Raw genomic sequence first — 13,959 nt, forward strand, 5'->3', positions numbered from 1 at the left:
GATCCCTTCCTATACTTTAGGATCTCACCATATAATTTAGGAGAGTTAGCTCTAACATTTTGCACAATTTAAATTTAAATTTTTGTTATTAAATTAGAGCCAAAATTATTTTTATAAAACAAAACCATCATATGATAAATAATACTATGATTATTTATATATTTTTGGTTTGGATTTGGTCTTAAATATCTATTATTATAAATAAATATTTATACAAATATTATTATAAATAATGAATAATTTAAATAACTTTTAACAAATAAAAATTAATTTAAATTTAGTTACATAATTGAATTAAAATTTAAACCTATTTCTATTTTTACTTTCATCATTTAAAAAAATCAAAATTATTCTTACTTATATCAACCAAAATTATTTTATAATTTATGGGCTTTTAAAAAATGTTACTCTTATAAATAAATTTTATTAAGTAAAAAACGTGAATTACTAAATAAATACTATTTATAAATAATGAATAAATGGAACATGAGTCACTAAATTATAAAAAATAGTTATTATAACTTAATGAGCTTTAACAAATAAAATTAATTTAAAATTTTAATTATACAATTAAAATTCAAATCTATTTTTATTTATCATTAAATTAAAACTATTTTATTTATATATATAAAATTTATTTATATCATACAGATAACCAAAATCATTATTATTTTTTATATCTGTATCACATAATAAATAAATTAAAATTTATAATTTATATGAGAATGTATGCTAATGAATGAATGCAAATGTGAAATGAATGTCATGCATGAATCAATTTATCATAAAAATTAACAGGCAAATTTTGGGGTATGACATGGTCCAAGCATTGGATTCTTCAATCCCCAGCAGGTTCTCACTACTGTACTTCCCCAAGCATTTGTTTCAGATTATACATTCACCAGTAGAGTCGATAGTGTCAGACTGTATATCCCCAGCGGAGTTGACAGTGTCAGACTGTATCTTCCCAGCAGAAGCGGTTGCTCCTCAGAGTTCGATGCCAGATCGATGATCTCGACGCTAGACCCATGGTCTCTTTCCTTGAAGCAGAATCTCGGTACCGTATCGGTGTTTGTTTCCCCTGCTGAGTCATCTCTCTTGCAGATTATGGTTGCCAAAACCACTGTCGCTTTCCTCAGCAGCAAGTTTTCAGTGTCATTCTCTCCCCAGTCAGAGCCTCGGTATTTTGTTATTTGCCAGAACACCGTGGGGCGGGTCATTTCCCCACAGAGTTCTTTGTGTTGTGCATCTCCAACAGCCTTGCTAGGGTCCAGAAGATGGTGATCATTTCCCCAGCAGAATTCCTTGCCTCAGCTTGGCGTTCTCTCTAATCAAGCATTTCGCATCCCTGCATGTAGAATCATATTGCATTGCATCCTCCCAAATTATGTAGCATTTCCATTTTCATGGAGCATTACGACATTGAAAAATTCAAACATACGCATGTAAAGCATAAGGCATTCTCGGTATCCCAAGTGATAAGCCAGAAGTTGTTTCCAGTACTCAGACTAAAGATTGTTCATGACTTATCTTTATTATTCCCAACAGGGGTCGTTGGCCCACACGCCGCCTCAATTATCATTTTCCCTATTTCTGCCGATACTGACAGGCATGAAAGTTTCCGGTATTCAGACCGAAGTGACATTCAGGCCAGTTTTCCGATGTTCAGATCGAAGAAGTTTCCGACGTTCAGGTCGACGCAACTAGTGGCATTCAGGCCAAGTTTCCGGTATTCAGACCAAAGTGACATTCAGGCCAGTTTTCCGATGTTCAGATCGAAGAAGTTTCTGACATTCAGGTCGACGCAACTTGTGGCATTCAGGCCAGTTTTCCGGTATTCAGACCGAAGTGGCATTCAGGCCAGTTTTCCGATGTTCAGATCGAATAAGTTTCCGACATTCAGGTCGATGCAACTTGTGGCATTCAGGCCAGTTTTCCGGTATTCAGACCGAAGTGGAATTCAGGCCAGTTTCCCGATGTTCAGACCGATGTTTGATAATCAAGTATCGTCTGATGCTCAGATCGAAGTCATTTCCGGTATTCAGATTGATGAGCGGCATTCAGGCCATGGTTATTTCTGTGTTACCATTTATTTTGGTATTCAGGCTAACATTCCTTGTTTCGGTGTTCAGACCGACTCTCACCGTACCAGACAGATTCTTTTTCAAGACCACCTCTAGGCCGATTCTGACAGGCATTGTTACTTCATTTTTTCACTTCAGTGTAAATTTTCGGGCTTTTATCGTATTCAATCACTTGATATCTCGAAAGTGCAAAAGTCGTTGCTATCTTCCTTTTGAGTTTCCAGTTGATTGAATAGGGGCAGCTGTAATACACCAAAATTTACCCTTCATTTTTCCTGGAAGCATGGGATTATGTTTTACACTTCATTAGCATCATATTAGGTCATACTCATTGCATACTGCATTAGTGACATGGAGATCAGGTTTTGATCGATCACTCCTTAACAGAAGGAGCCCACACAAAGCAAGATTGAGAATTGGACTTCATTTTCTAAGTATACAAGTCTCAAGGGTCTCAGGGGGGTCCAAGTATCTTATTATGGTCCTTAATTCATCAGTGAAGGATTCAAAGCTATCGGAGTGTTCATCTGGATTTAATCATAAATTAGGGTTTCATGGCTACCTGCAACAGGCAATGTTTGGTTGGAAGTAGAGGACCTCATCCATGTCATGATTAGAGAGGCATCTTGGCCTAGGAAGATTCATGATTATCTCAGAAAGATCCATTGGCAATCAGTGCAATCAGTTCCTATCATTTTGCCCTAAAACTAGGGTTTGGTATAAAATCAGTTTATTTCTGATTCTTTGGGTGAAACTATTTTCCATGGCCCTCCATATGTCCACAAGGGTCTACATACAAAAAAATCAGCTCTTTATTTGAGCTAGAAGTGCTTCAATTGATCAATGGAATCGGGAATCAGATAGTTTGGGAAAAGTCAACTGTGGGGCCATAAAAGTCAACTCCTGACATTTTGAGAGTGGAATCTCAAAATCCATGCCTAGGGGATCCTACATGTGAAATTTGATCAAGGTTGGATCATGGATTCATCATTTAATCAGGAATTGGAAAAGTTACTTAATTTGGAAATGGTTGACTTTCCATTTATGGCAAGTTTTCATGATCGTTGCACTCACTTTAAGCCCATTTTGCATCAAGATAAAAGCTCCATTTGAAAATTTCTCCAACATGAAAGTTGTTCCTCTTGTTCCAAGCTTTCTATAAATATAAAGTTTTCTCCACTTGGATTGGAATTGAGAAAGTTATGCTTAGTCAAAGTAAGACACATTTTTAGGACACTTAGAAAAATTTCTAAGTCCAAAATCTTCAAAATTTGCTAAGACTTCTTGGCCAGTTTTCTTGCACTTCAAGGAATTATTTGAAAATACTTTCTTCATAAAAATTGTACATTGCCATGTCCTCTTTCACATACGTTTGGAATCATCTCATTTGGATCCATGGTTTGAGAGATACATTCATTTAAAGTGGGCACCATGACTTGATTTTCTAGGCAGATTTTGGGCCTGGCTGGCCCAATCAGATTTTCTAAGCATGCTGCACAAACCAGTCACGTTTTTTTACCTCTTTTGGCCATGCATTGGACATCCATTCACTTAAGTTTGGCCCAAAATAACAATATTTTACACCTCACTTCACACTTTTATTCTTATGGATAAATCACTTATTAAAAAGCCCATGAGAACACCTAATCCACCCTATTTAAGAAGCTGAAACCCTAACCCTAAAGGAGCATTGGAATTTCATGGCAAGGAGGCAAAGCTTCATCATATATCAGATTCCATTCCACTTCTATTTTCCATTAGATAATCATCTCTTCCATGGCCATGTTTTGATATATTTGCGCTTGCTTACCATGTTCATCACCATTAATCCATCCATTTTCATATTTCTTTTTCTTATTTAAAATATTTTCTTCGTCCATAAAATTACCCAAAAATATTTTTAACTTTTCTTAACGTTTTATTTAATTTTATATAATTTTTATTTTCGTATTTTTTTAATATTAATATTAATATTTTATTTTAATTATTTATTCTAACTAGTCCATTTTAACACACTTTTTTTATTGATTTTATTTTTATGACTTAAAATTATTGTTAGCATTTGATTTTTGGGATGAAGGTTCACCACTGTCTCATGGTCAACCTGACTTTTTCTTGGAATTTTATTTCACATTTTCAATTTATTTTGGATTTATTTTTTACCTAGTTTGGTTAATTGACTTTTGGTTTGACCTCGGTTTTATTTTAATCAATTTATGTACCAATTTTCGTTATTTTTAAACTATTTTTGGGGGATGATGATTTCCTGACCCCACCTCATTTAGTTTAATTTTTCATAATTTTCTTGATTAATTTACTATTTATTCTTGATTTATTTCTAACCTAGTCTCATTAATTGACTTTTGGTTTGACCTCGGTTTTATTTTAATTAATTTATGTACCAATTTTCGTTATTTTTAAAAAAAAAATGGGGGATGATGATGTCCTGACCCCACTTTATTTATTTTAATTTTTCATGATTTTATTGAATAATTTACTATTTAATCTCGATTTATTTCTAACATAGTCTCATTAAATGACTTTTGGTTTAACCTCGGTTTTATTTTAATTAATTTATGTACCAATTTTCGTTATTTTTAAAATCTTTTTGGGGGATGATGATGTCCTGACCCCACCTCATTTAGTTTAATTTTTCATAATTTTCTTGATTAATTTGCTATTTATTTGTTATTTTTTAAGTTGACTTGAATTTTCAGTTGACTTCTTTATGACCGATGTTTGACTTAAGGATTGCTTATGGAAATTGAAGAGATCTTTTGATACTCCCTTGTTCATCTCATATGCCATGTATTAGAGGCCTTTTACCTTGATTTTATTTGGTCCTTACCTCATTTCCTGATTAAATTATGCAGTGGATCCTTCGTGTGTATATTTTCATCTGTTTGATTCATCTGTTATCTTTTATACTTGTTTCTCTCATTCATGCTTTCTATTGCTTGATTATTTAACATGTTCATGCTCCCATGCATTGTTTAAATGCTCCATTATTTGATTCTTTGGTTTGATTATATATTGTTTATTTATCCGATGATTGATAACTGTTGCCTACTTGTATGATGTATGAGGCATATATTCTTATTGTTTGTTTGCCATGAACAATCCCCATTCATAACAAATGTACCCCTCTCCCATAAAGTGTATAATATTTATTTCTTTATTTCTTTAGTCACCTGTTAATACAAGAATTAAAACGAACATCCGATAACCATTTCAAAATAAGATCAAAAGCTCGATTCAACGTCGAGTAATCATTTTCAAAACTTAACAGAACCAGCACGCATTCATCCATCCTCTTGTAAGTCGATTGCCTCAGGCATTGCCATCTACTTGTAAGTCGATTGCCTCCAGCATCGCCATCTACCCTTATCTGTAACTCCTCTCAGCGCTCCATCTGTCGACTCTTGTTCCGTTTAGGTAGCACCCATTAAGCAGAACCCTTTGTATGATAACATAGGTAGAATTCCCCTATTCTTTGCATGCTAACATTAGGTAGATGTTCCCCTTTGTAAATCCTAACACATAGGTCCATATTGCATGACAACTCTAGAGCAGAGCTTCCCCATTTTTAGACCTTCCGTGCGTCTCCTATCTTGTGGCATGTCAGCCCGTTCTATTGCAAAGAGGTAACTGCCTAAGACTCGATTCAGCGAGCTGCGACACCTACTGCTAGGACGTTGAACACACTGCCCACCCTCCTTTGACACAGCTGGTGTCCTCTTTTGTAAGTCCATGTTCAGATGGCAATCCTTAACCTCTAGTTAGCCGAACTAAGTTTTGCTCTGATTCTTATTCCAGATGAGATACGTAGGCATAAGACACGACGTCTTACCGAGAACACTTCTCTTTAACCCATAGGTAGCCGAGCTACGAAGACTCTGATTCTCATACTCAGATGAGATACGTAAGCAGTGGATGCGACATCCTTGTGAGTCATTTTCTTTTAACCTTCCTTTTAGTAAATAGTACTTTAGATATACCTACACCCTTTAGACTAGAACAACACTTATGAAAAGGGCACCCTAGGAGTACCTAGGATGTTTTGGGTGCTTAAAACCTTCACATTGCATAACCAACCCCCTTACCCAGATCTCTGACATTTTTACTAGTTTTTGATTCGATAAAACTTTTAGGTTTTTGTTCGCTTTCTAACCATTCCTTTGGATAAATAGAAGTGCGGTGGCGACTCGACTTGTATGGTTTACCTTGGATTTAGTCAATATCTCTAATGGTAACGAATACCCCGCTACAGCATTCTTGACATCCAACTGATGAATTTGCCAAGATTTTGAAATAGCAATACTAAGGACAGTACGAATAGTAGCTGGTTTGACCATGGGACTAAAAGTTTCTCCACAATTGATGCCAACCTGTTGACCTGCACCATCACCTACAAGTCGGGCTTTATGCCTCTCAAAAGAACCGTCAGATTTTTCTTTATGTCTAAAAATCCACATAGATCGAATCACATTAACACCGGTGGGTCGTGGCACTAAATCCCACGTCTTATTTTTAATTAGAGCGTTATATTCATCATCCATGGCCATTTTCCAATTTGAGTCTTTAAGTGCAGCCACTGGGTTTTTAGGTATAGGAGATTTTGTAACATCGGCGTGGAGGCCATAATATTTTTGGTTTGGCTTAAAAATTCCATGTTGACTTCTAGTAATAGGTTTTGTATCTGTTTGTAAGGTGGGTTGGAAAATTGCAGGAATGGTATTTTGACTTATGGGTTCAGTATTTGTTGTTGTGAGGTGTGGGGAGAGGGAGTTTGTATTTGATAATGTGATGGGCTGTTATGGAGGAGGAATGGGGATGTGAGACTGAGTGGGTGAGGTTATGGTTGTGGGTGGGTCCGTATGGGATGAGGTGGACCGGTTTGAGGGATGAGGTGGGTCCGTATGGTTGTGTGGGTTATTTTGTGTTTGGGTAATTATGTGGTTTATATAGTAGGGGGACAACTCGTTTTCAAGGAAGTTATATGTAGTAGGTTGGGGGGTGTGCAACTTTGCATATGGAAAATGAGTTTCGTCAAATAGGACATGGCGGCAAATAATAATTTTATTGGATGTTAAATCTAGACATTTATATCCTCGATGATTTTTCAGATACCCAAGAAAGACACACGGAGTGGATCGAGGTTGGAGCTTATGTATCATAGTGGAAGAAAATAGAGGATAACATAAACAACCAAACACTCGTAAATGTGAGTAAAAGGGTTCTTTATGATATAACATTTTAAGTGGTGACTCAAAATTTATGGTTTTGTTTGGCAAAATGTTTAAGAGATATGTTGCCATTTCAAGAGCATGATGCCAAAAAATAGGTGGTAAAGACGCGTGAATTAATAAAGTTCGAATAATATTATTAATGGAGCATATTTTTCATTCGGATTTGCCATTTTGAGATGATGTATAAGGGCAAGACAAACGAAACGACATCCATTAATATCACACATGTTTCGAAAATTATTATTGACGTATTCACTACCATTGTCACATTGAATTGTTTTAATTTCTCGTTGAAATTGGGTGTTGATGTAAGCCTTTAGTTTTTGAAAATTAGAATATACTTGAGATTTGTTTGACATTGGAAAAGTCCACAAAAAAATTGAGTAATTATCCAAGAAAAGAACATAATATTTGTGACCTAAAGAGCTTACAACAGGAGACGTCCATACATCGCTATGTAAAATATCAAACGGCAAAAAACTAGTATTATTTGAATTCATGAAAGGCAACTTGATATGTTTACCAAGAGGACAAGAACGACATAAACGAGAATGTATTTGTCTAGATTTATTACATTCAATAAATTTATTTTGTCTAAGAGAATTTAAAATGTGTTCTCCCGGATGACCCAAGTGATCATGCCACAAAGAAGGCGATAAAGCTGCAAGAGAAAGATTAGGCTTGGATTTATTTTTGGAGTTGGTGTTGGTTGTGATGGGGTATAGATCACCTCAACTCTCACATCTCATTAGAGTCATCCCCGTCTGAAAGTCCTTCACAGAAAAACCAAACGGGTCAAATTCAATTGAAACCTTATTATTTGTGGTAAACTTACGAACCGACACTAAGTTTTTAATTAACTTTGGAGCATGTAGTATATTGTTTAGGACAAAAGTGGGGTGTGGGGGTTTTATGTATGCACTGCCAAGGCCATAAATTGGAATAGAGTGGCCACTTCCGACAATTATATTATTATTTTTGCTCAATTTAAAATAAGACGAAAGATTACCTTACGAGGATGTCATATGAGAAGTGGCTCCGGTGTCCATATACCAAGATTGATCAGGCTGAGCAATATTTAGGGTGTGTAAAGCAGTTTCAATATCAGTTGCGTTGGGTGCATTAACATTGTAAGCAGCTTGTTATGGTCTTGGCCCAAGGACTTCTCCTTGTTAAGTCTGTGCAGCATTAGTGGGCCTACTCCAATTGTAAGATGGATAAGGGCAAGGTGGTATATTCCGTAGAGCCCATTGTTGCCATGGCATCCATTGTTGCCATTGTTGTTGACCCTGACCGTGACCTCCGCCGTTGAAATGATTGGGACTTGTCCGACCGCCCCTCCCGTAGTTCCGGCCACCGTTGTTACGGTTGTTCTTTTTGCCTCGGTTACCACGAGAGGTGTTGGATGGTGGGTTACGGTTTTGATAAGTGTAACCATGAGAGGAATGACGAGGGACATCATCATTTGACAGTGGAGTTTTGGCCATGAGTGCCGCCGGAGTGGAGGAAGAGCCAGAGTCACGAGCGGCTCGCTGAAGCATCGTAGATTCTTCAAGTTCAAACCTTGATTTTGCGGTTGCAAAGGTTGGAAGAGGATTGTGTTGTTGGATGTAAGTTACAAACCCGACATAAGCCTCTGTGAGACCGGAGATCATTTTTAATACCAAACGAGTATTTGTGACTGGAGAATCAACGTTTGCGAGTTGATTGGAGAGGAGCTTGAGACGGTTGCAATAGGCTTTGGTGGAGGGAAAATCTGCCAGATTGGTATTGCTAAACTGGTTTTCAAGTTGAACGGCCTGTAAGTGCTTGTTATCATTGAACATAGCGGCGATACGATTCCAACATAGTTTGGCGGTGTCGTTAATCACAAGAACAGAATGGAGTATATCTTGTTTGACAGTTGCATACATCCATTGCAACACAACGGCATCTAGACGATTCCAAAGGTCGGGATCTTTGGCTTTGATGGTGGCTGCCTCAGCACGAGCTTGCTCGTCAATAGGTGGTATGATGTGATCAAGCACGTTGTGAACACGTGCTTGCACGGTGAATAGAGCGGACCAAGAGAGATAGAGATCGGAGTCATTATCCAACGTCACTGGTATGATGTTTTTGACGTTGGTAATGGCGAAAGCAGAATGAAAGTTGGTTTTCGCCGCATTAGGGGATTGGTTCGTCGTTGACGAAGTGTCGTCACCATTGGATGTGGGAGAATAAGAGGTGTTAGTCATGGTGGAATAGAAGAGTTGCAGTGGTTAAGAGGGATATATTTGGATCGTGTAGTCTAATACCATAAAGAAATATTACTGCATGCCTTTCATTGATGTTATATCACAAATATATACAATTGTTACCAAATCCCTCTATTTAGGAAGGTATTGATGTTTTATGAATATAATTACATATAGAGATATTAACAAATCATTTTCTATTAATATTATATTCTATTACTCTTTGAATTATATTCCTTTGTTTATACAAAAAATCTAGTGGTCATTCCAAAAATATGAACATCACTAGCCTCAACCATATTGATTTTGTGGAGTACCTAACAATTGTATTTGGAGCCATCATTGATAGATTTTACTTCAATTTCCAAATAATAATCAAGATCACCCAGTTGTTTTAAGGAAAACACATTGTGGAATATATATATATATATATATATATATCCACTAAAAATAAGAATTTAATCATGTTTTTAATTATAGAATTTTTTAATTGACAAAAATATATTTTTTAAATAAAATATTTTACTATATTTTTATAGAATATTTTAACCTTAAAATATTCATTATTCATTGTTGTTTTTATTGAGAGAAAAAAAACAATAACAATTTAATCTTAAAATAATTTCCTGTATAATTTCTTTTACTATAGTGCTATGCCCATAGATCTAAGCTGTGTCGTGTATATGATACATATACAGAAGGTCCATTAAATTTTCTTAGTTACATGTCATCTATATACGATTTTACATGTCATCATTGTAAGGAACATTTGATATAAGACAATTTTTATTTGTTTATTAAAAGGGGGGCCTAAGTCTAAGGAAAAGATTACACCATAACTAATCATGGGGTTGGAATTCCTATCAAGTCACTTTCTAATAAGTGAGTAACGAAAGGCACGGTGATTAGTTGATGATGTACTAGAAATTGAGCCCCATTAAAGCCAATAATTTCAATAGAGTATTGTTATCTCTTGATATGAATCCACACATAAATGCCAAAAATAAGAATGCAAAAATATGAGATTTGCGTAGTTACTAATGCACTTACAAAAGTTTGAGATATTATCAAGACTTGTTACTTTTTTTTGTTACCTTTTTTTTAATGTTAATGTATGAAACTCATGGTGCTTTTACTAAATTAGTTACCTTTTTTAATGTTAATGTATCAAACTCATGGTGCTTTTACTAAATTAAATATAATGCGACTCTCTTTGAATTACATTCCTCGACAGAACATGACATCATACATGTTTATATTTGGAATAAATATTGTTCATTAAGTCAAAGAATATTTATATTAAGTAGACATAATTAATTTCCTATTATACAATTGTAATTCTATTATATAATACATGTTTATGATTGATAAAAAGTCACTGAAATATTTTTCTATATGGTATCAAAGAGGTTTTAATCCTTATTCTCTTCTCTTCCGCTCCAAACAATTCTTTTATCTTCTATCATGACTTCAACCACCAAACCTCTTCAAACAACACCACATGCACGAAAACACCATAACTTCAACCTAAATTTCATTATTTCTTTGCAATTGCAAACGTGAAAACTATTATTCCAATCACGTTAGATAACTATTCTAGTCTTTATATCTCTTGGTCTACCCTGTTTCAGATTCAAGCGCGTGTCCGCAACGTCCTTGATCATATTATCCCTTACATTGATGTGGCAACCCAACAAGAAGTCGCACAAACAAAGACCAATGATCCAAACCTCTGGAATCGTCTCGACGCTATTGTTTTATAGTGGATGTATGCCACAGTTACCCAGGATATTCTTAGCTCAATCCTGGTGCTTAACGATACCGCCAAAAGATGTTGGAAACAAATTGTTGCTATGTTTCATGATAACAAGCATTTGAGAGCAGTCCACCTCGAACATCAACTCACCAACACGCACTTAGAAGATTTCCCGTCGACAAAAGCATATTACAATCGCCTCAAACTCCTCGCAGATCAACTCGCAAATGTTGATTCTCTTGTCAACAACACTCGTCTTGTGTTGAAGATGATTTCTGGACTGACAAATTCATATGTAGGATTTGTCACTTACATTCAGCAACATGATTCATTACCAACCTTTGAAACGGCAAAATCGCGATCGGAATTAGAAGAACCGACGATGGCCCAACGTACTCCAAGAGAATCTAGTGATATCCCATCTTCGACAACCCTACTCGTGAAAACCCCAACATCAGACAACTCCTCCACCTCTCCCGACGTGATTTCCGCTCGAAATTTGACCGCACACAATGGAAATCGCGGTAGCAACAACAACAGAGGAAGAAACGACAACCGACGTAAAGGCCGAAGCTCCAACAGAGGAGGACATAACAACCACGGAGGCACACAATTCAATAGTGGTGGTGGACGCGGTGGCCCCAGCTCGGGGTGGCAGCAGTAACCTCCATCTATGTACCCTTGGCAGCAGTGGCAACACCAATATGCACTTTGGGCTCTTCCTCCATCTCTGGCACATCTAGTCCCCTCACACCCCGTGAGATATTTTCACTATTGTTAGATTTTTATATAAGCCTCGCACCAAGACTTCTCCTACAATTTCTAACAACAAAGAAGCATGTCACTTACTTGATTTCACAAATACACCAACAACTATGGTGGACTTTGAATCAAACCAATTCAAAAGAAATTTATCCAATAATCACCAAGACTATGATAATTATCACATACACTTAGAAAGCACACCACTTTCTATTTATAAATAATTGTCATCACACACTTGGTGATCAAGTTACAACTAAATAATACTTTTGAATAAAAAATAAATTTTGAACAATTTCCAAGAATAAATAATTATTCTTCCCCTTTAATATATAATTCAACAATATATATATATATATATATATATATATATATATATATATATATATATATATATACACACACATTAAGTGCTCAGAATATATTATGAAACTTTTTGAATAATTTTAAATTTATGCACAAAGTTTCAACATTTTTGAAAAAGAATGAACACTTAGAAAATTGTTGGAATTAATGTGAAAAAATAATAATAAAAGAGGTAATTTAAAAACTAATGTATTTTGTCTTAAATACATTTTAAAAACCTTTATGAATTGATGCAAAAGTTTGAGACATTTTCATGAAGGTTTGCAATAGTTTAGAATGACAATGGTTAATGAAAAGACAAAATTTTGAATTATGTTCAGGACTTATTAAGTCGCTTAAACGGACACCTGACTTAATAAATGCATGACGAATTTTGAATTTGAAACAATTTTTCAAGTTTCAAACAATAACAGATTTTATTAAGTCAATTAACCATATCTGAATTAAAAAGTGCAACTGATCTGACTTTAAAGGTACTCATAACTTTTTTAAAAATAGACTTTTTATGCCTTTGCTTCAAAGATTTGTATGCATGATAATTTGAGAACTTTAGAGATGAATATGAGTATTATTTTTTGAGAATATAAAGTTTATACATAATAAATTGCAATTGAGTACCTTAGCATCAAGGTCAATTTCATTTACTTCCAAAATATCCATAAACTTATGCATTCTTGATTCTTGATTCCAAACTTTTTCTTCTTTGATATTTATTCTTAGATGTTTCTTCTTTGATAAGATTTTGTCTTCATTAAAACCAAGTTAGGAAGGATGATGAACATCTTCTTCATACCTCTAACTGAAAATACTGTTGCATCCTTTCCTTTATGTCTTGCATGAAATATTGATAACAATGAAAATGAGGTGGAAGAACAAAGTTCAGATGAGGAGAACTCAGGTGCACAAGAAAACTCCAGCGTTGGTCAGATAACAATAAGTAAAAGATTCATTGATGAAAATAAAGACTCTACAAGAGAAATAGAGGACTCCATTGACGAATTAAACACAAATGATCATAAGGAAGGTTTGGCAGAAACATAAATACAAACAGAACCTGAAATCAGAGAAGCAGACCAAGAGAATAGCACGTGAATATGCACCAGAAGCGTAAATGAGATTTACAAGCCAGAGCAACCATGTATTTGGATGGTACAAGGAGACACAGATGAAAAGGAACCATTTAATGTGAGGAAAGCTCTTGTAAACCTGAGTTTAAGAAGGCCTTGAACTCAGAATTCAGGGAACTTATGTCAAATCAAACTTGGATTCTAGTATCAAATCAAGGTCAAGATAACATAATTGATTTAAAATGGGTGTTGAAAAATAAGTACAAGGCATGTGTATCAATTATAAGAAGAAAAGCAAGGTTAGTTGCAAGAGGTTTTCAACAAACAATTGGCTTTGACTTTGAAGAAAAATTATGTTCAATCATTAACGCGAGCACAATGAGAATCATATTTTCAGATGCAGTTCATCTTAATTGGGACATCAGGAAATTGGACATAAAT

The 13,959-nt window shown here is 35.2% G+C and overlaps 2 protein-coding genes across 2 annotated transcripts; one reads left to right on the forward strand and one right to left on the reverse strand.

Annotated features, from left to right (window-relative positions):
- Positions 1–8,505: 8,505 nt before the first annotated feature.
- Positions 8,506–9,567, reverse strand: LOC127082531 (uncharacterized). Its single transcript, XM_051022771.1, has 2 exons — positions 9,253–9,567; positions 8,506–9,168 (listed from the first exon to the last, which is right to left on the reverse strand). The coding sequence occupies exons 1-2, from the start codon at positions 9,565–9,567 to the stop codon at positions 8,506–8,508; spliced, it is 978 nt and encodes a 325-aa protein (XP_050878728.1).
- Positions 9,568–11,087: 1,520 nt separating this feature from the next.
- LOC127082533 (uncharacterized) lies at positions 11,088–11,987 on the forward strand (the record flags this gene model as incomplete). The annotated part of the gene is made up of 2 exons (XM_051022772.1): positions 11,088–11,328; positions 11,413–11,987. Coding segments are annotated over 2 exons (816 nt in total), but the record flags the coding sequence as incomplete, so codon positions are not given.
- Positions 11,988–13,959: the final 1,972 nt, after the last annotated feature.

This window comes from Lathyrus oleraceus, chromosome 5 (assembly GCF_024323335.1).
Source record: "Lathyrus oleraceus cultivar Zhongwan6 chromosome 5, CAAS_Psat_ZW6_1.0, whole genome shotgun sequence".
In the NCBI taxonomy this organism is placed as follows: domain Eukaryota; kingdom Viridiplantae; phylum Streptophyta; class Magnoliopsida; order Fabales; family Fabaceae; genus Lathyrus; species Lathyrus oleraceus.

What these genes read in the sequence shown, in the direction of transcription:
- LOC127082531 (XM_051022771.1), bottom strand. Translation starts at nt 9,567, where the DNA reads ATGACTAACACCTCTTATTCTCCCACATCCAATGGTGACGACACTTCG. An exon ending in GTCTAGATGCCGTTGTGTTG is followed by an intron (nt 9,169 to 9,252) that starts CAATGGATGTAT and finishes TGTTGGAATCGT; the next exon opens with ATCGCCGCTATGTTCAATGA.